Here is a 24,712-nt window from a genome sequence, read left to right as displayed (position 1 = left end):
GTGGGGGCAAGGGCGGGGGGAGGGTGGATGGGTTGGGGTGGTGCAAAAAACCAAAAACAAAATCTTTTCAAAACTTTTTGAAAAAATAAAATTAATTTTTTTTGGGAGGGTGGGGGTGGTTGGGCGGCGGGGTGGGTGGTACAAAAAAAAACTTTTTAAAATCTTTTTTAAAAAAGCATTTTTTTTGTGAGGGGTGGGGGTGGGAGGAAAGGGAAGGGGGCGGGGTGGGGGCCTGGGGGCAGGGAGGGTGTGGGGGCGGGGGCAGGGGTATTTTATGATTTATATGAGTTGGGTCAAAGTGTTAAAAACAAAATTTGAAGTCAAAGTGTAAAAAAACAAAGCTTGGGGTCAAAGTGTTAAAAATATAACTTTGGGGCAAGTCAAAACTCTCTAATCACTAATCCAAAGTTTATCACCCTTACTCAATTAAAAAAATTAGAGTTACCTCAACTCAATTTTTAAACTTTTTTGTCACCTTTAACTAAAAGCTCAATGTTAGCCGGCCAAGTTACTTATCATGTTATATGGAGAGTTAGTGCTAACAGTAAATTAAATGAACCTCACAGTATATAGAGATATTTTATACTTTAATAGTTGATATGCGTAACATTAAACTCTTATCGAATACAATACTAATTAATAATGTAAAATTTCGTACTTTAGTGTTAGGATGTGTTGTAGTAAATTCATATGAGCTTGAATGGATTAAAGACATTCACCAGTTTATAGAGGGTCTATGATAGTATCATTGTAAAGCCCTGTAAGTTTGACAACCTTGATACCGTTAAATACTATGTTGAATCGTTGATATGGTATTTTCTTTTAAGCAAAACATTTTTATAAAAAGTTTGATACATATGATTTTATATAGTTATTAATATTATTACTTTTTGGTTACGCTTGAAATTATTACTATATTACTAATTAAAGAAGTGGGAGTTTACGGAGGACGAATAAGGGCATATTTGAAATTTCCAACATTTTAAAGGGCAAAAATTGGTGACTGTGTGCCTTTTCAAAGACACATGTGCACTGCAATTGAATTTACCAATTGGAGTCTCATATGACTCTTCTTCTTCTCTTCCGAATAACCTACTCCAGAATTGCTTGTCATTCTCACTTTCTTTGATTTTTCTGTGCTTCTTTTTCCTTTTCTGTTCTCAGTCATTTATGGTTAGTTTTTGATTCCTCAAGCGTTGCATGTTGGTAATTTCTCTTACCTACTATTATCATCAAGGAATTCGAGATTTTAATCTGCGGTATTGAAATTGAAATTTGAGAATTTTCAGAGATGATAACTGAAGGTATCAAACGTAACTGCAGATTGGATTTTTGTTACTGAGTTCAATGGGAAGAAACAGGTGATGACTCCACCAATTTTTGGGTGGCTCATTTTTTAAAGGTATAAGGAATGAACTTCTCAATTCCTCAATTTTTAGCGGTTACTTTGGTGGTGACTGATAAGACAACTGATTATATTTTATTTTCTCCTTCTTCGCTTCAATTGCACAGATTGGAAAGCTCTTCCTTTTTAAATGTTTTTTGGTTTTCTTCAGAATACGCCCTTACTTTCTGGATTTGCAATTTCTTTGTTTTGGTTGTTGCTTTCATGGTTTTGCTGCATGTTTTACTCTGTCAAGGTTTCAGTTTTTGTTTCTTTCTTTATTGCAACCCGTTGTTGATTATGAGAGTTTGATGTTCATTTAGAAGCAATATTTCTTTTGGGTTCTTTTGTAGCTTAATTATATCAATGCATATCTGTCTTTTCATAAGTCTACGTCTAGATTTACATTTTAAAATTCCTGATGTTATTGTTAACGTCTTTTCTGGTATACTTCTCCGAATGCAATTTTCTTTTGCCAACAGAGATTTCTCTGTCGATCTTTGATAGATAACTCTTAGCTTTCTTCTTATTTTGGATACTTTGGTGGATAAAGATTTATCATTTGCTAAATCGTATGATTTTTATAAGAAGTTCACTGATACGATACAACTATTAAGTATCTTTTGCAATTACTATGTTATGACATTTGTATGTTTCGTTGGGTCGAAATATGGATGTTAGAAGTTCATGAAATTGGTTATCTCGATTCTCTGCTTTGGTGAAATGTGATCGACATGAATAACGAAATAGACACATTACATTTTCTATTTTAACAGATAGAACTCTTTGATGAAGAGCAGAAAGTGAATACATCCTAATATTGAAAAAAGTTATGATTGTGTTGAATCATGTTGCTCTGATCAACTTGAGGCAATGATCTGAACTTTTTAGAATAATTTGTTTGTTTTCTTTATGCAACTGCTAAGGGATTGTGCTGGAAATGGATGCATCAGAGCCCTATTGATTTTGAAAATAGGCTATTGTTTTATTTTGGTCACTGAAAAAAAATTGATAATTGTCATCCATTCTTATTTATGAAAGTCCTTTGTTCATCAATAGCTTCAGTCTCTTGGAATGTATGTCATCAATTGCTCCACCAAAATCCTGAAAATAGATCAAATGTATGTTCTAACTGGTATTCGGAAGCAACAAAATAGTTTAAGTTTGTTAACGATTAGTTCGGAACGCCGGAAGTAAGAATATAATAGAGCATTTTCATGTGTTGTTAGAGCAATATTAAACCTTGGTGAAGTAAATGAAGAAATTGGAAGGAGTTAGTATGTAAAGTTTAAAAAGAAAAATTGATTGAAGAAGTTGTGATTGTTGTCATCAAAAAGAAGAATATTAACTTTATTTTTGTTAAAGTAAATTTATGCATAAAACCACAGTTAAGGAACTGAAAGAGAACTGTCCATGTTAAGTACTAAAACGTGACTTCCTTGCATGTTCTTAACCCTGTTTGAGTATGAAGCTTGACCACAATGGGACTGATAAGTTCACTTGATGACTGAAAGTCAGCCTTTGTTTGTTTTTATTGTGAAACCTGCCTTGCCACATACCTTTAAACCCCTTGCAATCTCTGTTACCCCTCGATAATGTTGACTTTAAACTGTTTTACTTTTCTAAAATTGAAAGATTAATGCATGCTTTGCATTTTCTGCTTCCTATAGTAGACTGCTATTCCCCTTCAAGTTTAGAGGTCTGCTTTCCTCTACACATCACTTATTCGACAAAAATTCTTTAAGAACTTAAAAAAATATAATATTCCATTGATTTGAAGTATATATTTGCATCTTGAACCTGTGTAACAGGTTCTTAACATAGACAAACTATTTCCAAAGAAGTCATCAAGTTAAATGGAAGGCTAAATCCAGAAGTTCAAGGTAATAATTTGTTGATTTGGATTTCTTCCCTGTGGCTACTACTTTCTGCACTCATGTAGTATTACTTTTGCACTTCTCTCTAAATTCTAAGGTGAACAGTCTCCCAAAACTTGTGTTACACTTTTTTACTGTATAATAATTAAAATTTCAGATAAGTAAATCTTTAATATATGAAAGCAAAACTTTCATTTCATTCCTTTAACATTTTAACTTTCATTGTTGAAATTATGTACTTCAATCAGATGAGGAGTCAGGATTTAAAGTTTATGAGTTCTGAATTCTAATCTCTTTAAGTTACTCGGTTCTATATTAACAATCAATACATAATGAATGAATTTTTAAGACAAACACAGAGTTTAAATCATACTTGCCGGAACCGACCAAACTCGTAGCCGACACTCTACTTGCTCATTTTGTGCTTATCTTAAACTCATCTAAGATTTTAATGATGTATTTTATTCTCACTTGTACTAACAAAAGTACTCTTGTTTTCATCTTTTAGAATCATTTAACACAGTAAATTGTTTCAATAACTCCGAATTTATACTACAATATTTATAGCTTTAGTTTCGAGTTTTTACACAAATTAACCTAATGGTCTTACAAGAATATCAATAAATAATAATTAAAGTAAAAAAAAAAAAAAAAAAACTATACCTGAAAATAATTTTAGGACCTTTATAAGCACAGATGAGTTCACTAAAGACACACAATATGGAAAGTTTAAGGATAAAGGATATAGTAAGACTTAATAAATGCTCCAGTTATTAAAAAAAAATGGCTCAAAAGTTGCTAATTTAACCAGAACATGTAGGACATAATATACTCCTTCGGTCTCAAAATATTTATGATATTTTAAAAAAAATATATAATTTGATTAATTTTCAAAGCTAAATGAATTAGATTAATTTAATATTTTAAAATTAAAATTTAGATATCCGAAAATTACACAAAAAATATATCAATATAAATAAAATATATTAGTTAAAATTTATGTAAATTGACTCTCGAGAAGTGAAATGTAATAGATATTTTGAGACGAAGAAGTAAAAAATATTTAAGGAGCAAAAGTTTTTTTTTTTTTACAAAGACTAGTACTCTAATATTGACCAATTACAAAGCCACATGTGAAAATTTCTACTATATAGAAGAGCCATCAAGACATTCGACTTGCCAGTCAAACACAACATGAGGCTGCCTATAACTAAAAATAAATGAAGAGATAATAATTTAAGTTTCAATTTCAAGAGTAAGATAGTTAATCAGATGTGAACATCACCAGAGATTTCTTATTAGAAAGAAATATCAACCAAAAGATAAAATGTTACACAATACGTACTTCTACTATGTAAATTATTGTTATTTTGAAGTCAAAAGTCAAACTAATTGCTTCTAGAAAAAGTCAGACAATTGATAAGGTAATTATTCATTCAACGATCTTTGGCTATATATGTAACGCAACTAGTTTTCTGAGGCCCGGGTTTAAAGTCAGATAATTGAAAAGGTAATTATTCATTCAACGATCTTTGGCTATATATGTAATGTAGCTAGTTTTGTGAGGCCCGTGCCACACTCTTAGCATTTTGACTTTTATTGTTAATGAAATTATTTACTTCAATTCACATGCAAATCTGGAATTTCGAGTTTATAAGTTCTGAATTCTAATTTTTAAGTTATTCAATACTAAATTAATAATCTATAGACAAAGACAAAGTTTGTGACCTTAAGCCACTGGATTCAATTGAAACTGTCGCCGACACCCTAGCTCCGTCCTGCTTCTAACTCATTTTGCGCTAAATTTAAACTCATTTAAGATTTTAATAATGTATTTTATTTTCACCTGTATTAGTAAACTCATGTTTTCATATTTTAAAATCATCTAACACAACCAAAAAAAAATATTCTTTAACTTCAAATATGTACTGCAATAAATGTAACCTTAATTTAGAATCTTTACACAAATTAACATAGTGATCCTACAAGAACATTAATAAATAAAAATAAAAATAAAAATAAAAATAAATTAGTAATGTAAAATATTTTAAACTATATTTAAAAATAATTTTAGGATAATAAGCGAATATGAGCTCACTAAAGAAGCAAAACTTGGACGTTTTAAGGATAAAAAATATTGTAATACCTAATAAACGCTTCAGTTGTGAAAGAAAATTTGGCTCCAAAGTTACCCTAATTTTACCTGAACGTATAAAGGACAGATAATATATTATCTCTGTCCCAAAATATAAAGGCAATTTGACTATTTCGAAGCTAAATTAAGTTGGATTGATTCAATATTTTAAAATTAAAATTTAGATATTCAAAAAATATGCAGAAAATGCTATAAATTGCAATTCTCCTATCAATAAAGTGAAAAGATTCTTAAATTGTTTGTTAAAACTTATATAATTTCACTCCGAGAAATGAAACGTAACAAATATTCTGAAATAAAGGAGTAAAAAACAAGTTAATAAGGAACAAAAAAAAAATTCACAAAAAGTCACTATTATATTGACCGATTACAAAGGCCTGAGTGGAATAAAGATTGATGCTAAAAGTGAGAATATATAAGAAAAAGTAATAGCAACGCTAATAATAAAGTGCCCAATGGATTGTCTTAGAAAATAAATGAGGGCAAAAATGAGAACAAGAAAAAGAACAAAAGCCATTTGTAAAAACTTCATAGGATTAAAATTAATGCGAGGACTACAAAAATCTTTGATTCTCTTATATATATATATAGTTATAATACTCTTTCTTTTCATGTTTGTAAGTTTCTTAAATAATTAAACCCCCAAAGATTAGGGGAAAAGTCTGTATTTGGCATTTATTAATTCTTGACTTTTTTTTCCACATCGATCAAGACCAGAGACCGCTAGCATTATAAAAAGAATGGGGTGATAATAAACAATTTCATTATTAGTAGGAATAGTATGATAATAAACGATTTCATTGTGCAGCAATCAGTTAGGTCGACATACACTTAAGAACAAAGTGTCATTAAACATAATATAGTACTTATTTTGGTACATCATGCATCATTGATCAAGCTTTATATAATTGACAAAAAATATTCTTAAATGGTATTTTTGTTTTTACTTAATTGAATATAAAGTTTATTGTTCGCATATTTTATTGCTTTTCTAGCAAAGGCTAGATTAGTTGTAGCCCGTGCACAGCACTGCCCAACGCATGATGCATGTATTTATAGTGAACTATATGACAAGTTAAATCTTTCTTATTTGAAGTTTTAACTCTTAATTAGTGTGTTCATTATTTTTTTAATGTTTTTAAAATACATGCGCTCCTCCTCAACTTTTCTAATAAAATTCCTTTTTTCTTTAGATATTCAAATGTGATCCAAATGGACTTCTCACTAATTCATCATTTTATATGCAAAACATTTGACAATTTTAAACTATATTTTTTTCACGTGCACTTGTATAACGGTATTCAACATTTTCGAAACGAAAGATGACATTTTACCGCTTTTATATCACTAAAATGATCCGAGAAATTACTATTGTTTCGTTAAGTATTTAACACATACTATTTTTTAGTAATATGCATGTAACTTCTTAATTAAATATTGAAGTCATATAAACATAATATTGCGCAAGTGAAAATGAAAACGAAAGTTCAATATTGTTTTCAACCACAAGCAAATGGTTTTGGATTTTTTTGTGTTTATATATAGTATAATAATAACTAGATGGCTTGTTGGGCCCGTGCAGCACGGGCTCAACACTTCTGATTATAGTGTATCTATGTATATGTAGTTGTGTTTAGATAGTGATAATATATATATATATATATATATATATACACACACACTATATTGATAATAAACATACGTAAGTTTGTACTGTTTATATATATATATATATATATATATATATATATATATATATATATATATATATATATATATATATATATATATATATACTATGTTTAAAATACGATTAATATAACATTGTAGTTTGTGCTCCGTATCTAAAACTTTATTATATTCGTGTTTGCTATGAAAAATTATTAATATTTTTTAAAAGAGAAGATTTGTTTAAAAGAAAACTATTTTCCTCTCTTTGAGATAAAATAATAGCAATATTTAAGCATCAGTTGATACTTTCAATTTTAATTCGATTAATTTAAAGGTGTAAAATACTTATTATTTTTTATCAAATTTTGATTTGGATAATTCTAATTCAAATTATTAAATTAATTTTACATGTTTAAAACAAAACAAAGTAGAAATTGATTTTCTATTTAAACAAAAAATGCTATTTTTTAAATTTTGGTAAATATTCTCGGTTTAGCTCATTTTACTTGTGGAAAAATAGAAGTATAATAAAGTATTTCTATCTACTTTTTAGAAGAGTTGGTAATATAAAGTATAAAACGTCATTTTTTTGCCCTTAAATAAAAAAGTGGGTGGGACCACAAGGGATTTTTTTGCCCTTAAATAAAAAAGTAGGACCGAACACGGACGACGATCTTGTCTCTATAAACCGGCTCTTCTATATAGCAGTAATAGTAAAATAATACATATAATTTTTTTATCAAATTTTGATTTGGATAATTTTAATTCAAATTATTATATTAATTTTACATGTTTAAAATGAAACAAAGTAGAAGTTTGATTTTCTATTTAAATGAAGAAATTCTATTTTTTAATTTTTAGTAAATATTTTTTGTTTAACTCATTTTACTTGTCATGTTATTTTTTACACGGTTTTTTTAAGGAAACGTCAATTAGAATTATAATTTCACTAATTTACCTTATTAATTATTCGATCTCCATTTAATATTATTTTTTCTTTTATGACATTAATCTCATTTATTAGAGTAAGGAAAAAATAAAAAAGTAATTAAATTCTATCTTATTTTTTCTTTTCTCATTTATTAGAGTAAGGAAAAAATGAAAAAGTAATTAAATTCTATCTTATTTTAATATATAAGTATTTTAAGTATGTTGTTGTACAATAATTTCATTTGCTCCCACTAATGGGTTGATACGCATGTGGCAATGAATCCATCATTATTGATTTAATTGTTTGATTTTCTAAATACATTTTTTTAACATTGTTTGTTTTTTTAATATAGGATTCATTTTTTTTTTTAATATTGCTTGATTTTGTTAATATGGGGTTCACTTTTTTTTCCCGTGAGTTTGGACGTGGTGGGTTCCACTTTTTTTTCTTCTCTTTTTTTTTTTAAAATACTGGTTGGTGTTTAATATGGGGCCCACAATTTTTAAAAAAAATGTGGCTGATGTTTAATATGGGGCCATGAAGAACTTCTATTTTTTAATTTTTAATAATAATTTGTTTAACTCATTTTACTTGTCATGTTGTTTTTTACATGGTTTTTTAAGGAAACGTTAATTGGAATTATAATTTCACTAATTTACCTTATTAATTATTTGATCTCCATTTAATATTTTTTTTATGACATTAATCTCTTTTCACATTTATTAGAGTAAGAAAAAAATGGAAAAGTAATTAAATTCTATTCCACTTTTTTTTCCCGTGAGTTTGGATGTGGTGGGTTCCACTTTTTTTTTTTTAATACTAGTTGGTGTTTAATATGGTGCCCAATATTTTTTTTAATATTAGTTGTTGTTTAATATATATGGGGCCCACAATTTTTAACATTGTTTTTTTTTAATATGGGATTCACCTTTTTTTTTTTTTTTTAATAATACTTGATTTTGTTAATATGGGATCCAGTTTTTTTTTCCTGTGAGTTTGGATGTGGTGTGTTCCACTTTTTTTCTCTTTTCTTTTTAATACTGGTTGGTGTTTAATATGGTGCCCAATATTTGTTTTTTAATATTAGTTGTTTTTGGGGTCCACAATTATTTTTTCCACTTTTTTTTTTACATTATTTGTTTTTTTAATATGGGATTCACTTTTTTTTATATATATATATATATATTGCTTGATTTTGTCAATATGGGATACTCTGTTCAAAACACGATTAATATAACATTGTAGTTTGTGCTCCGTATTTAAAATTTTATTATATTAGTGTTTGCTACAAATACGCACGTGACAATGAATCCATCATTATTGACTTAATGAGATACTTTGGAAATTACATGAATATTGTTTGATTTTTTAATATGGGGTGCACTTTTTTTTTGTTTGATTTTTTAATATGGGGTGCACTTTTTTTTTGACATTATTAATTTGCGCTATTTTTTTAATATTAGTTGTTGTTTAATATATATGGGGCCCACATTTTTTTTTGTGTAGGAAAATTAAAATTATGGGGCCCACCTTTTTTTTTTTAAATTAAAGTGGAACGGACGACGAAAACATGAGCCCCAACCGACTCTTCTATATAGTGTAAATAATAATAATACTAATAACTAGATGTTGATGCATGTGCGAATAGGCCGAATATGAGCTAACGACAAACATAATATTAGTATGACAACATTTTCGTTCGAAGAAATATGTACAGGAAATTATTTGGTTTCATTTCATCTCATAGTTTTTGTTCAGTTGAAATCTTTATATTCTTTTGTTTTTTTGGTAACTATTTATATTCATTACCAAGTGTAACTGTACATCACAAAGAAAATTTCAAACCTGGCTAACAGACATGTCCTATCGCCAGTTTTTCAACCACATTCACTCTACCTACCAACTACTTAGTCTTTTCCACTTACCTACTACATAATGCACAGGGCTCATCATACCTACTATTACCTAATCACCTATGGATAGTGATTCATTGCTTTCATCCTACTTCTCAGCTTCACATCATGGTATCCTCTATAACATGCTTCCTGTATTATCACCTTGACTATAGACTCGGCTAGTCTGATTTTTTGTTGGAAGATCCTTCTGTTTCTCTCCAGCCATATGTGGTAGACTGTACACAACAGTGTCATTCTTGCTATAGCAGCTTCAGGTCTCCTTCTTTTCATGTGGTGGCAAGCCCACTCTAGTTCATGCTCCCATTCCATGCTACTCCTTTGTATCCCTTGCCACTGCAGTATTTTGTTCCATACACTTGATGACCAGTCGCATTTAAACAATAGGTGGTTTATGTCTTCATTTTCTCTAGTACACAGTGGGCAGGTTTGCTCATTAATGATGCCCCATTTTAAGAGTTTGTCCTTGGTATGTAATCTTTGGTGAGCAGCTACTGTAAATATAAATGTCCATTTCGGGCACCCCTGGTTTCCACAATTCACATGTTTCCAAGGAACTTTTTGAAATACACCTCAACTTTTGGTACATGGTTTTTATGGAGAACTTTTTCATATTGATTAACTCTGTAATACTTATCCCGGCCTCCATAATGAACTGTTTGGCCTTTAAGGTCTTCCTAATCATCCATGCAGCTTGTTTTGGTTCTGCTTCCCAGATGTGTCCCCCTTTCCTGTAGTATGTGTGAATCTGGACCATCCACAACTTGTCTTTCTTTTTGCATATATTCCAAAACAGTTTGCACATGGCAGCTTTGTTCCAGGTATATATATCAATCACATTGTACCCTCTACCTGCTCTCGGTTGACATACAGATTCCCAAGCTAGTAAGGCTCTCTTGGATGGTTCTATGCCTCCAGTCCACAAATAAGTTCTACAGATTGTCTCTATTTTCTTGATTACCTTCTTCGGCAGGATAAAAATCTGAGCCCAGAATATTTGCACCCCAAATAGAACACTCTTTATCAGTTGCATTCTCCATGCATAGGACAGCAACTTTGCAGTCCATGTTGTGATCCTTCCTAGCATTTTCTCTAACAAAGTTTGGCATTGCATTATGGTCATTTTCTTGCTGCTAAGTGGTACACCAAGGTACCTAATTGGTAGGTTACCTTTGACAAATCCCAGTATGTTTAGTATTTCCTCTTGGTCCGCTTCTGACACCCTCCAAAAAACACAGAGCTTTTATCAATATTAGCTTTCAAACCAGATGCCTCTAAGAACTCTAGAAAACACTCATTTAATATCTGTACAGACCATTTATCACCCCTACAAAACAATAATAGGTCATCTGCAAAGCTTAATTGTATTATATTGAGCTTTTCACACCTTGGGTGATAGTTGAAGTTGGGCACTCTGATCAGCAGTTTCAATCTTCTGGTCAAGTATTCCATAGACAGGACAAACAGAAAGGGTGAAAGAGGATCACCCTGTCTGAGTCCTTTCTTGGCTTGGAAAGGTTGTGTGGGCTGGCCATTTATAGTGATAGAGTAGGAGACCGTCGTGACACATTTTAGCAACCAATTGACAAATTTTTCAGGAAAGTTCAGAGTATGTAGAACATGTTCCAAATATCTCCAATCTACTGAGTCATATGCTTTTTACATATCTATCTTTAGCATGCATCTAGGTGACACCCCTTTCCTGCCATATCCCTTCACCAATTCATGGCTTAGTATGATGTTGTCAGATATGACCCTGCCTGGTGCAAAAGCAGACTGGTTGTTGTCCACTAAAGCATCCATGACTGTTTGCATTCTCTTGGTTAGAATCTTGGATATGATCTTGTAAAGTACTGAACAGTAAGATATTGGCCTATATTCTTTTATTGACTTGGGGTTCTTGACCTTGGGTATTAAAGTGACAGCTGTACAGTTAATTGGTCTATGCAACTTGCATGTACCAAAGAATTCTATTATTGCTTTTGTGACATTTGAGCCTATTTCACTCCAAGCCTTCTTAAAAAATAAGGCATTATAGCCATCACATACTGGAGCTTTCAAGTCACTAATGCTCTACAATGCCAGCTTTACTTCCTCCTCAGTAACTTCCTCTATTAGTTGTATCTGCTGAGATCTATTCAAGATAGGCCCATGTTACATGAATGCTGGGTTGATTGCAGGCATGTGGTCAGCAGCTGACCCCAGTAAGCCCTTGTAGAATTCAACTGCCTCTCTCTCAATGTCATCTGCCTCTATAGCTACAGTCCCATCGGCTCTAGTTAGAGATTTCATGCCATTTTGGGACAGCCTAGCTTTTTTGCAGGCAAATAAATATGAGTTATTTTCATCCCCCAATTTGAGCCATTGATTTCTAGATTTCTGTTTCAATATGCTTTGCTCCACTAAGAGCCATTTCTCTACATTGGATTTTGCCTGCTTCTCCACTTGGAACACTTCTTGTGGTTGATTATAGTCTGACATTTGTTCTTGGATAACTTTCAGCTGTTCTCTAGCATGCTCAATCCTGTGATGTACTCCCGCAAACTCCTTTGTGTTCAGGTCCTTTAGTTTTTGTTTGACATCCTTTAATCTTAACCAGACTCTCTTCATATAAGGATGTTGCTGATGTCTTCTCCAGCCCTCCCTTACTTTACCCAGAAAATCATCATGTGCAGCTAGGTGATTTAGGAATCTGAAAGGGCTAGTTCTCCTCTTCTGGTTCATGAGTGTTGTCATTCCAAAAGGTGTATGATCAGAGAAGGATGGTTCCATAGCTACAACTTCCCATTGCGGTATATTCATCATCCATTGTGCATTGACCAGGGCTCTATCTATTTTATTATGGACATGGATATTTGTCCAGGTGTATTGCCTGCCTGCTGTTTGCAATTCTGTTATGCCTGTATATAAGAGAACTTCCTGGAAGTCTCTTATCTTACTTTCTTGCACTGGTGTCCCATATATTCGATCCTCTGCACTGTGTATGGCGTTATAATCTCCCATGCACAACCAAGGTTCCTGTATGCCATTGTGTAAGACCTTTAGTTCCTCCCACAATTGTTTTCTATTCTCTACCGTGTGATACCCATAGATTGCTAAGAGCAGAAATTTTATTTGAGAGCCAAGCAATTGAATGCTCCCATGGATGTATTGACCTGTCATCTCCCTCAAACTAAAGTCCACATGTCGCTGATCCCATAGTAACCATATTCTGTTCTTATGTGAATAGGCATAATTTGCACACCAACACCAGTCTCGAGTGATCTTTTGTATAATGTTCTTAGCTTTATTTTCCTTGACCCTGTGCTCTATTATTGCTATCACTCCTACATTATTTCTCCTAATAAACTCCTTCTGTTTATAAACTTTATTCATCCCCCTTACATTCCAAGAGATTAGATTCATTTGGAAATTGAAGGTGGGGGTTGTGGTCCTTCATCAACTTTTCTACTCCCATCAGGTCCTGTGCTTGTACTAGATCCCATATGTGTATGGCCTGCTTCCAAGTACTTGAAATCATTACCTGTGCTAACTGCTCCCCCTTTTCGTTTAGATTTTTGGCTCTTGGCTGCAGATTTCCCCTCGACTGTTATCCAGCCTGGTGCATTGTCTGCTTGTTGTGTCTCTTTGTTTATGCCATCTGCAACCTCTTCTTCTTTCTGAATAGTTTCTGTGCCCTTCTTACCCTGTTCGGTGTTCATTTGCTTCGGCTCCTCTGCTACACTTTGCTTTTGTCCCTTTCCTCCATGATTCTTTGCAGCTTGCGGTGCCCAGATTTTAGGAGGGGCATGTTTTACCTGTTGTTTGGGTTGTTGAGTCTTAGCAGGACAACTATGCCCAATCATACAACAAGTATTGCAGTAAATCGGCTTCCAATCATACATTACTTGCTGTTTAAAACATTTACAATCCGGATCCTGTACTAGAATTGACCCAGGCAAAGGCCGAGTGATGTCCATTTCCACCAGCATCCTTGCAAAGGATATCCTTTGAGTGCTAGATGTACACTCATCTGCATAGACAGGTACTCCCAATCCTACTCAATGACTCAATTCCCCAACAATTTAGTGGAAGGTTTGGTAATCTCACCCACAGTGGTAACATTTTCAGAACTTCCGCATCAAAATCAAAATCAGCTGTCTAAGCTTTCACTATAACTGGTTTGTTACCAATTGTATGCGGGCCTAATAACGTCCAAATCCACTCCTCAAAGAGAAAGTGTACACGGTCGTATGCAATATATTTTACCCAACTATGAGTCGGGGTCGATCCCATAGAGAACAATATGCTAGGCGATTAAGAAAGTAAGGAACTTTCACCAACTAAGCTAAAGCCAAACGATAGATAATGTTTTGGTTTTGGAGAAAATTATAACTAATGCAAAAATATAAACTAACCTAGAAAGCGAGTAAAATGATCAATGGCTACAAGCATGGATACAAAAGAAATTACACTCAAGTAACGATCCAATGTATTTCACGATTTTACAACTAAGAGCGGGTTTATGTTAATAGATAATGACTTCTAAAATCTCATTGAAAGTCTTCCAACCAAATCAATGAATTTCACTCTAAGCTTTTCCAAGCCTTAGAGTGTGATATTGGGCACAATCAATTTAACCTCAAGTAACTATCCTCTTCCGAGCTCAAGTTATTAGATGGGTTTAATGACCCAAATTCTTGTTAATTAATCTTTCCCAACCTAGATTTCCTCTTCTGAGCTCAATCTAAGTAAATGGGTGAGTCCTAGGGTTAGCTAATCCCTTTGGAAACATTCAAGAACGAGATTAATTAAATCAACAAAGACCCACTTCAATAGCAATAAAAATCATTCAATACATAAGCATAACAAGAGTTTCAAACCAAACTTTAATCAAGAATACTTTCATAAACAAGATTCAAGTAATGGAATAGAAAGCTACACACTTAGATAATCAATACAAAGCAAGGAATTGAAGAAATGAATTAAAGGTTTAAGAAATGCTCAACCAAATCTTCAAATCTCCAACCCCAAAGTGTGGTGTAGAAACCTAGTCTCCAAACTTGATGAAAAACTGCCAAATATGTCTATTACAAACCCTAAAAGAGTATTTATATCATTCCAAAAACGGGAACAAAATCTAGACAATAATACCCCTGCGCATCTGGTGCGAATCGCACATAGTGTCACATGTGCAACCTGCGAGTCGCAGGTTGCACCACATCATCGCAGGTGTCGCATCTTCAATTATCTGTTGAGCAGCATCTGCGACACCAGATGCGATTCGCATGTTCCACCTGCGACTCGCATGTGGTGTCTTCTTTGGCCATCTCTGTCAACAAATGTTGCACCACCTGCGACTCGCATGCAGTACCTGCGACTCGCAGGTGATGCCCTGGTTCAGTTCAGCTGGATTTTTGCTTCATTTTGCTCTGTTTTTCTCTCCGGGCATCTTATCCTACAAAACAACATAAATACACAAAAAGTAACAACAAAAGTGCTTAAAGAGTCACAAAAACTTAAGGAATTAGCATCGAATATCCCGTAATTTCACTACTCATCAGGGCCTGAGAATAGTATTGTCTTCCTTTCTTCCAAAGTTTCGAATCTAACAACAAAGTATCCATTGCTATGATAGAAAACAGGGGGTTTTGTGTTTGGTTTGCCATGGGTTGCCAAAAATCTTACTATGGCCCCAATCGAAGGTGAGTCCCTTAATACATATAGTACCATTGCATATTGCCACTTCCTATTTTCTCTTTCCATTTCCTCTTTCTGTAGTTCAGCTATTTTTTCCCCATCTTTAATTAATGGAGCAATGTATCGTAACTCCATACCTCTAGATGTCATCTTCCCACTGACCAGACTTGCCCAGTTTGGTGCCGCTCGTTCATTGAACATTTCCAATTTCCTTTGGGCTTCAGGTTTCTGGATTGCCTCTGGTTCCATGTTTTGAGTTATTGGTTCGCTGGGGTTAGGGTTTCAAGTCCCCCAACCCCATATTTGCTGGCGTATTTGGTTGAATCCGTGTATTGAGTTGAGATCCCAATGATACAAGTTGCATCTCAGCAATAGGGTTTATAGGTCCTTTTGTCGTTGATTGTGTCCCTTTTGCTCCTACTGAGAAACCCTGGCCCATTGGTGTTCTGACCCCATCTCATCGTATTGGTAGTGCTGGCCATTGCTTTTGGTCAACTGTCACAAAGGTTCTTGGTGATGGCTGTCCGCTAAGCTCCGTCATGGTGGATATTACAATCACCTTTTCCACTCCCTTATTGCCTTCTTTCCTTGGTCGCCCCCTAGCCATTCCGGTGGCCGGACGTTTCCCTAACGTTCGTCAGCAGGTTTGGAAGAGAGAGAGAGAGAGAGAGAGAGAGAGAGAGAGAGAGGAGAGAGAGTGGTTAATTATTATTCCACTTAACTTTTGAAAATCTTTATATTCTACTGATCCTAACCAAAACTTAGTAGTATAATTTAATAAAGTTACACAACTTATTATTTTTTAATTATTAGAACATTCATTTCTTAAGTTGTAAGCACTAAGAATCTAACATTCTATCTGCTTTTTACTATCGCTTAATGCTATAAATTTATTAGGTTTGCAAAGATATATATTTGCTTCTTAGATTGAATTGTATTTTATACAACAGCCGTGAGTCATTATACATTATTCTTCTGAAGATCAATCATTTCTTATTTACCATTCAAAAATAAAAATTAGAAAGTTCAGTGCATAATTCAAATGCGTAATTTATCTCAACAGATAGCAGAAAAGTTGTTAGCATGATACAACATTTGCTTCTGTTCTTCTTTCATAATTACAATGATATATTGTTAATAAGTACTTTTATCATTTATATCAATTTAGTAAAAATATTATCGTGTAGTATCACATCATAAATGTATTTTCTTTAAAATTTAATTTAAATTCTACTAAAATTTATGTTATATAGTAACACATCAAATTGATTTTTTGACCCATATATTTTTCTTTTATTTCAAAATTTGTTCTTATTAATGTTAATTGGTTATATAATTTCTCAAATTGCAATTATTTTATTCATTATTTTGTCAGCTTTTTAAATAAAAATTTGCTTGAATCTTTTTACTTATATTCCTAATAAGTTGTATGTCCAAAACACGATTAATATAGCATTGTAGGTTTGCTCCGTATCCAAGACTTTATTATATTAATGTTTGCTACGAATACAAAGTTTACAAAAATTTATTAATACTTTTTAAAAGAGAAGACTTGTTTAAAAGGAAACTATTTCCCCCTCTTTGAGACAAAACAATAGCAATATTTAAGCATCAGTTGATAACTTGAATTTTAATTTGATTAATTTGAAGATGTAAAATATTCTATTGTTAATGTATATAGATTGGACCTGAACAATACTTATTATTTTTTATTAAATTTTGATTTGGATAATTCTAAAATTAAATCAAATTTACATTAGTTCAAATTATCAAATTAATTTTACATGTTTAAAACGAAACAAAGTAGAAATTTGATTTTCTATTTAAACGAAGAACTACTATTTTTTAATTTTTGGTGAATATTATTGGTTTAGCTCATTTTACTTGTCGTGTTGTCTTTTGCATGTTTTTTTTAAGGAAACGTCAATTAGAATTATAATTTGACTAATTTACCTTATTTATTATTTGATCTCTATTTAATATTAATTTTTTCTTTTATGACATTAGTCTCTTTTCACATTTATTAGAGTAAGAATAAAAATGAAAAAGTAATTAAATTCTATCTTAGTTTAAAATATAAATATTTTAAGTATATTTATTTTAGTAAACATAACAAATAAATGACATGGCGGACTAGCAAATACAACAGTTAAATATCTAGATTAGATCTCAGGCTAATATAAGAAAAGAAAGGAAATTGTATGGTTTGACTACTTAACCTTTTGAAGAAAAACAATAATATGGGATCCATGTTTTTTGCTGTACCATGATTTCACTTGCTCCCACTAATGAATTGATATGCATGTGGTAATGAATCCACCATTATTGACTTAATGGGGATACTTTGAGAATTACATGGATATTGCTTGATTTTTTAATATGGGGTTCACCTTTTTTTAATTTTTATATATTGTTTGATTTTTTAATATGGGGTCCAATTTTTTTTATTTTTTTTTATTTTTACATGAGTAGGAGGTGGACGACGATGCCACCTCCAAACTCATGCTTCTATATAAGTTAAGTAATTATTTTTATTATAAAGATAGAAATTTTTTTCTCATAAGAAAAGAAATTTATCTTTTTACCGTTTTGAGAATTAATAGTACAAATAAATTTTGTACTCTTGGGATTAGAATTATAAAAAATTAGATTTTGATAAAATTTATTTTATGACATGTTATAATACTTAGGAGTTTTTTGGTACACGATATTAGCTGGGATATCCAATACTAACTGTGGGATTAATTTTGTATCATGTTTGGTAGAAGATATAAATTTTTCTTATATCTTGTACCAAATAAAGTATAAAGTGTATTTTATGAGTAAGAATTTCCAATTAATACATAACTTTGTAATAAATGTATTAAGCACATGTTTCTTAGTAGATGACTTTTCGTTCACGGAATACATTTTATTGCTCTTATGAGATAAGATTTGGTTGGTTTTCTTTACACGCGTTTGGTTTAAAAAAGTGATAACAGCTTTCCTACTAAGTAGGTGCCCACAAATAACCCTTAGCCATAATCTGAGTAAAGATCAAATTGTTTGACCAAGAAGTTACGTGGTGTATATAGTATATGTATAGACCGCTGTATACATGTAATGGAAAAACACAAATAAAAGAGTTCCTAGTCTTCTTCTTGTTCGTTTGTATATCACAACGTGCACGAACATTAAGCTTTTATTTTCTCCATATTTTCAGACCTATTACACTCCCAAAAGCTGTTATCCGAATTGTTTATCGGATGCTAGTTGTTCTTCTTGTCGAGGTTTTGGAAGATACTTCGTAGCAAAGTAATCTCTGTGTTGAAGTGTTTTTGAGTTCTTGAGGTAAGTTATCATCTCATCTTCATCTTCATGTACTTATTTAGCCCTTAAACAACTTGATTGAAGGAAAAAATTGTGCAAGAAAGCTCAAATGTGTGCTAGGAATTATGTTGAGTTTGTGGACTGTTTTGAGCATGATGTTGTTGTGCTATTGAGGTGATTTCCTTGTGTATGGATAGTAGTTGGTGTTGTTGTTGTATTGTTGTTAATATACTTCATGAATTTGGTAGAAAGGAATGTATAAGGTATCGTATACAAAGCATGTATTTGGGCTGTTTAGTGCATATTCTTGGTTGTTGATTAATTGAGTTCAAAGAGGATAAAAAAGGGTAGTTGTTGGTTGTGTTGATTGAGCTATAGTTGTTGTATAATCGGGGAAAAGTTGTCGTTTCATTTTAGAACCAAACTATCATTCGATATACGCGTTGTATTAGTATCGTCTAAGTTCATGTATGTATTACTTTATTAAATGATTGGCGTACTAGTTATGATGAGCTCCTTGTTGGGCCGACGACTCGAGGTATGTAATGGCTATCTCTTCTTTCTTTGACATGATTCCATAGCGAGTAAGAGCTTTCGAGTTGCGTAAAGAGAACTCATCGACTAGATCTTGTCTTAGCGATATATAGACTACCGAGTGACTGTGTTGTACCTTTCGAGGGATTCTTATCTGCTCCTTGTTCCCTTGATGTCAGTAGAGCTAGAGAGACACGTTGGTTCTATATTTATATTCGAGCATATCCATGATATACAACATAATATACATATATTTTCTTTAGCCTGACCGCTCGGTCAGTGATACATTAGTGCCTGGCCGACGGGTCAGTGAAACGTTATTGCCTAGCCTTACGGTCAGTGAGATTTTACAGTTTCCTGGCCACTTGGTCAGTGAGATATATACTATTATTATATTGCAATTAATACGAAATAGATCAGGTGAGTTATTTTAGGGCGTTCTTTGGCCTCCAGATTATTATGTTTTCAGTTCAGTTTCAGTTTCAGTTTCAATTTCAGTTATTCTATTGCCTTACATACTCGGTACATTATTTCGTATTGATGTCCTTTTTGCTGGGGGTGCTGCATTCATGCCTGCAAGTGCTGATAGACAGACAGATAGACTTCCCTAGTGGGCGGGACCAAATATCAGCTGATTGGTGAGTTCCACTTATCCGGAGTTGCCAGGTCTAGTTTGGAGTCTTTCTTTTGTGTACACAGATATGATGAGTAGATCGGGGCCCTGTCCCGACCATGATATAGTTGTTTACTCTTTAGAGGTTGTAGACGAGTCCTGTATATAGTATGTCAGTGTTATGGCCTTGCCGGCCCTTGTACTTACCCATTTTGGTACTGCTGGCTGAATGCGGCCTTGTTGGTATTGTCTGCCTGCAGGTAGGCTTTGTCGGCCTAAGTTGTGGGTTACCCTTCTAGAGTTACAAGTTCAGAGTGGTTTGCTCGGGCTGAGGGTGGCACCGGGTGCCGGCTACTCCTCTCCAGATTTGGGGCGTGACAAACTTGGTATCAGAGCAAATCTGTCCTGGGGAGTCTGCAAGCCGTGTCTAGTATAGTCCTACTTATGGGTGTGTCGTGCGCCACATTTATAAGTGGGAGGCTACAGGGCATTTAGGAAATGTTACCATTCTTTCATACTCTAAGTCGTGCAATAGAGTTGTGCCTTAAGAAATCATTCTACATTGTGCGATTACGATTAGAGCGACAGGTAAACGTGAAATCCCTATCAGGTCGTGTATGCCCTAAGTACGCAAGTAATGTGTTAGAACCCCGAGCTGTGATCCAACATTCGAGGACGAATGTTCCCAAAGAGGGAAAAATGTAACATCCCGTACCTTAACGTTAGGATGCGTCGTAGTAAATTCATATGGGCTTGAATGGATTAAAGACATTCACCAAGTCATAGAGGGTCTATGATAGCCCATAAGTTTGACTACCTTGATACCGTTAGATACTATGTTGATATGGTGTTTTCTTTTAAGTGAAACATTTTAAAAAAAAGTTTGATACGTATGATTTTATATAGTTATTAATATTACTACTTTTTGGTTACGCTTGAAATTATACACAATATATGAGGAAGTTTATAAATGAAATTTTCTTTATTATAAAGATAAAATTTATTTTCTCATAAAAAAAGAGAGTTATATTTTTACCGTTTTGAGAATTAATAGTACAAAAGAATTTGTACTATTGGGATTAGATTGGAAAAAAAAAATAGAATTTGATAAAATTTATTTTATCACATGTTATAATACTTGGTGTGTTTGTTTTGTTTATGAGTAATAATTTCCCATTAATGCATAACTTTGTAATAAATGTATTAAGCACATGTTTCTTTGTAGATGACTTTTAGTTTATGGAATACATTTTATTTCTCTTATGAGATAAGATTTGATTTTCGTTACTTCTGGATTCATTTGGACACATGTTTGGTTTTAAAAAGTGACAACAACTTTCCCATTAAGTAGGGCCCCACCAAAGGGATGATAAGCCATATTCTGGATGAAGCCCAAATTGTTTGGCCGAAGAAGCCATGTGTAATTGTGTATATAGTAAAAAAATTGACTCTCAAAAGCAAAAAATATAAATTGAGAAGAAAGGAGTAATACGTGATATGATCAGAAAAATCTTGATGAAAATTGTAGAATACTTAAGTAAGGTCTATCGTGGAAAAACAAAAATAGACTTTTGTCTGTTGATACATCTGATCTAGCGTTTTTGTCTTTGAACTAATTGTTTCAGAAGTTGGACCTATGATGTTAAATTTCTATAAAAACGAATCGCAGCTACGTTAAACTGGGAGAATAGAAGTTCAATCATATATATATATTTTGCAAATGAGGATATGAGAGTCCTGAGTAGCTCATGAGAGAATCCAGTTATATCGGCAGGGAGTGGTTGTGGCCTGTGGGCATGGATCCATCTAACAAATTGTTTGAGAGTTAGCAATTTTGACCAAGTAGTGGGGTAATCACAAATTTGTATTAATATTTAATTGAAGTTGGAAAAATGAATATTTAAAGTTGAAGTTAAATAAGAGTATTTAGAATCAGATGTATTTGACATGAATCTTCCTTGAAACGAGTCCCATTGTTTTACTTGAAATACTCGTCAGATCACTTTTTCAATTTTGGATTCTCTTGTTCAATGTGACGTTCAAATAATTCACGAAACCGTAAAACAAACATTGATTTGCAAATCGTATTTCATTATTCGCAAATGACATTTATGTTCAAACGCCTAGCTAAGTCTTTCCAAGAACATTATGTGCACTCCAGATGCGATATGTCATTTGAGTTTGTTTGTATTTGCTTTTCATTAATAAAATCATATTAAAGAAATGGAAACTAACGACACGCTACTAGAGTAGATTTCTCATATGGTTACTTTATTTTGTTTGTATTACAAATAAAATCACTTAACTTGTGTGTTATATCTTACAAAATCACTATATATAGTCTCCTTTAGAAGTTCAAATTTGTGTTGAACTTCAATCTCTGATCTCTTCTGTTATCTGTTTTAAAACCAAACAGGCAAACACATAAACAATATGTTCAGCTCCTTACAATGGATAGAGTCACTCTCCTTCAATTCATTTTTCACCTCTGTTTTAGCCCTTTCACTTATTTCCTTCCTCACTATGATTCTCCTCATGACTAAAACTAAAACCAAAAATCTCCCCCCATCTCCTCCAAAATTACCATTAATTGGTCACATGCACAAACTAGGCTTGTACCCTCACCACTCTCTACACAAATTAGCTCAACAATATGGACCCTTGATGTTCCTTAAACTTGGAATCGTGAACACTCTTGTTGTATCCTCAGCTGAGGCAGCTTCCGAAATCATGAAAACACATGACCTTATTTTCAGTGACAGGCCTAAGTCCAACGTCAGCAAGAAACTTCTATACGACTATAAGGATGTCTCTTCCGCGCCTTATGGAGAGTACTGGAGACAATTACGAAGCATTTGTGTCGTTCAATTGCTTAGCAACAAAAGGGTTCAATCTTTTCGCTTTGTGAGGGAAGAAGAGACTGCCTTTTTACTCAAGAAAATCAGGGAGTTTTCTCCAGAGGCAGTGAATTTGAGTGAGTTGTTTATGACACTTACAAATGATATTGTGAGCAGAGCAGCTTTTGGGAGGAAATATAGTGGAGGGGAGAGTGGAGAGAAGTTTAGGAAGTTGATGAAGGAAGTTGTGGGATTATTAGGTGGATTTGATTTTGGGACTCTTTTGCCTTCACTTGCATGGATTGATAGACTGAGTGGTTTAGAAGCAAAAGTGGAGAGAGTTGCCAAGGAGATGGATGAGCTTCTTGAAGGAGTAGTGGAAGAACATTTAGATAGTCATACAAGAGTGAGGGACTTGTTGGGGGAAAGAGTGGAAAATGAAAAAAGAGAGGGCTTTGTTGATGTTTTGCTTGAGATTTACAAGCAAAACATGGATGGCTTTTCCATTGACAGAGATGGCATCAAAGCTCTCATTTTGGTGAGTTCTCTCTCTTTCTCAGTGCACGCTCTAGCGCATTTGATTTTGACAATATTGAATTGTGTGATCATCCCAGCAGAGAACACACTTTTATTTACTTAAATTTTTTAATCAAAACGCATCCTCACGTTTGTGTATGACTCTTTTCCATGGGCCAAACACGTGAAAGTTGATATGGGACGTAACTATTAAAAAATTATCACTTTTATTATTTACTTAAATTATGTGATCAACATACTAGACAAAGTGAAAGACGGATTAATGCTTTACAAAGATATGTGATTATTTATTTAATTTGGTGGTAAAACTCTCTCGTGACATTAGTGCAATAAATGACTGATTTTTATGATAGGATATCTTCGCGGCTGGAACCGATACAACTTACACAGTATTGGAATGGGCCATGACAGAGCTTCTAAGGCATCCTGGAGCCATGAACAAACTTCAGAATGAAGCGAGGGAAATAGCTAATGGGAGAAATGAAATAGTATCTGAGAATGACTTAGACAAAATGCATTACTTAAAAGCAGTAATTAAGGAAACTTTGCGCCTACATCCTCCCATTCCTCTGTTAGTTCCCCGACAAGCCAGACAAGATGTTATGGTAATGGGATACGATGTTGCAGCTGGAACTATGGTAATAACAAATTGTTGGGCAATTGGAAGGGACCCTGCTATTTGGGATGATGCAGTGGAGTTTAAGCCAGAGAGATTCTTGAATTCTTCGATCGATTTTAAAGGGTATGATTTTGGATTGATACCTTTTGGTGCAGGAAGAAGGGGATGTCCTGGAATTTCATTTGCGATGGCTGTTAATGAGCTTGTACTAGCAAATGTTGTGAGGGATTTTGATTGGGAATTGCCAAATGGAACAAAGGGGGATGATTTGGATATGACAGAATGCACTGGTTTAACCATTCACAGGAAAGTTCCTCTGTTTGCTGTTGCAACTCCATACACCTCCTAGGTCTTCTTTTCCTTTTTTTCTCACTTGGTGTCCCATACTTACTTTGGTGTCGGAGTTTGATACACCTTTTAGTATGATCAAAGAATGTAATTAAGAAAAAGGGGAACAAAGGGAGATGAGTAGAAACATGAATGTGATGTAATGAGTATATTGGCATGTGGTAAAAGGGGGTGTTAGTCTTTATTATACAGCATAAGTATATGCAGTTGATTAGGAGTAATATATATTCCTATTTGGTAAGTTTACTCCCTACTCCAATGTTTTTTCCATTTTCACTTTAATCTGGTGCCAACCATTTGAGTCA

General features: G+C 33.2%; 1 protein-coding gene across 1 annotated transcript; it reads left to right on the top strand.

The window, feature by feature from the left end:
- Positions 1-1,065: 1,065 nt before the first annotated feature.
- LOC132632568 (cytochrome P450 736A117-like) lies at positions 1,066-24,648 on the top strand. The gene is made up of 6 exons (XM_060348553.1): positions 1,066-1,206; positions 1,324-1,402; positions 3,196-3,267; positions 18,813-18,940; positions 22,483-23,441; positions 23,794-24,648. The coding sequence occupies exons 5-6, from the start codon at positions 22,500-22,502 to the stop codon at positions 24,406-24,408; spliced, it is 1,557 nt and encodes a 518-aa protein (XP_060204536.1). The 5' UTR covers positions 1,066-1,206; positions 1,324-1,402; positions 3,196-3,267; positions 18,813-18,940; positions 22,483-22,499; the 3' UTR covers positions 24,409-24,648.
- Positions 24,649-24,712: the final 64 nt, after the last annotated feature.

This window comes from Lycium barbarum, chromosome 3 (assembly GCF_019175385.1).
Source record: "Lycium barbarum isolate Lr01 chromosome 3, ASM1917538v2, whole genome shotgun sequence".
Taxonomy (NCBI): domain Eukaryota; kingdom Viridiplantae; phylum Streptophyta; class Magnoliopsida; order Solanales; family Solanaceae; genus Lycium; species Lycium barbarum.
This window is presented reverse-complemented; position numbering and strand designations above follow the sequence as displayed.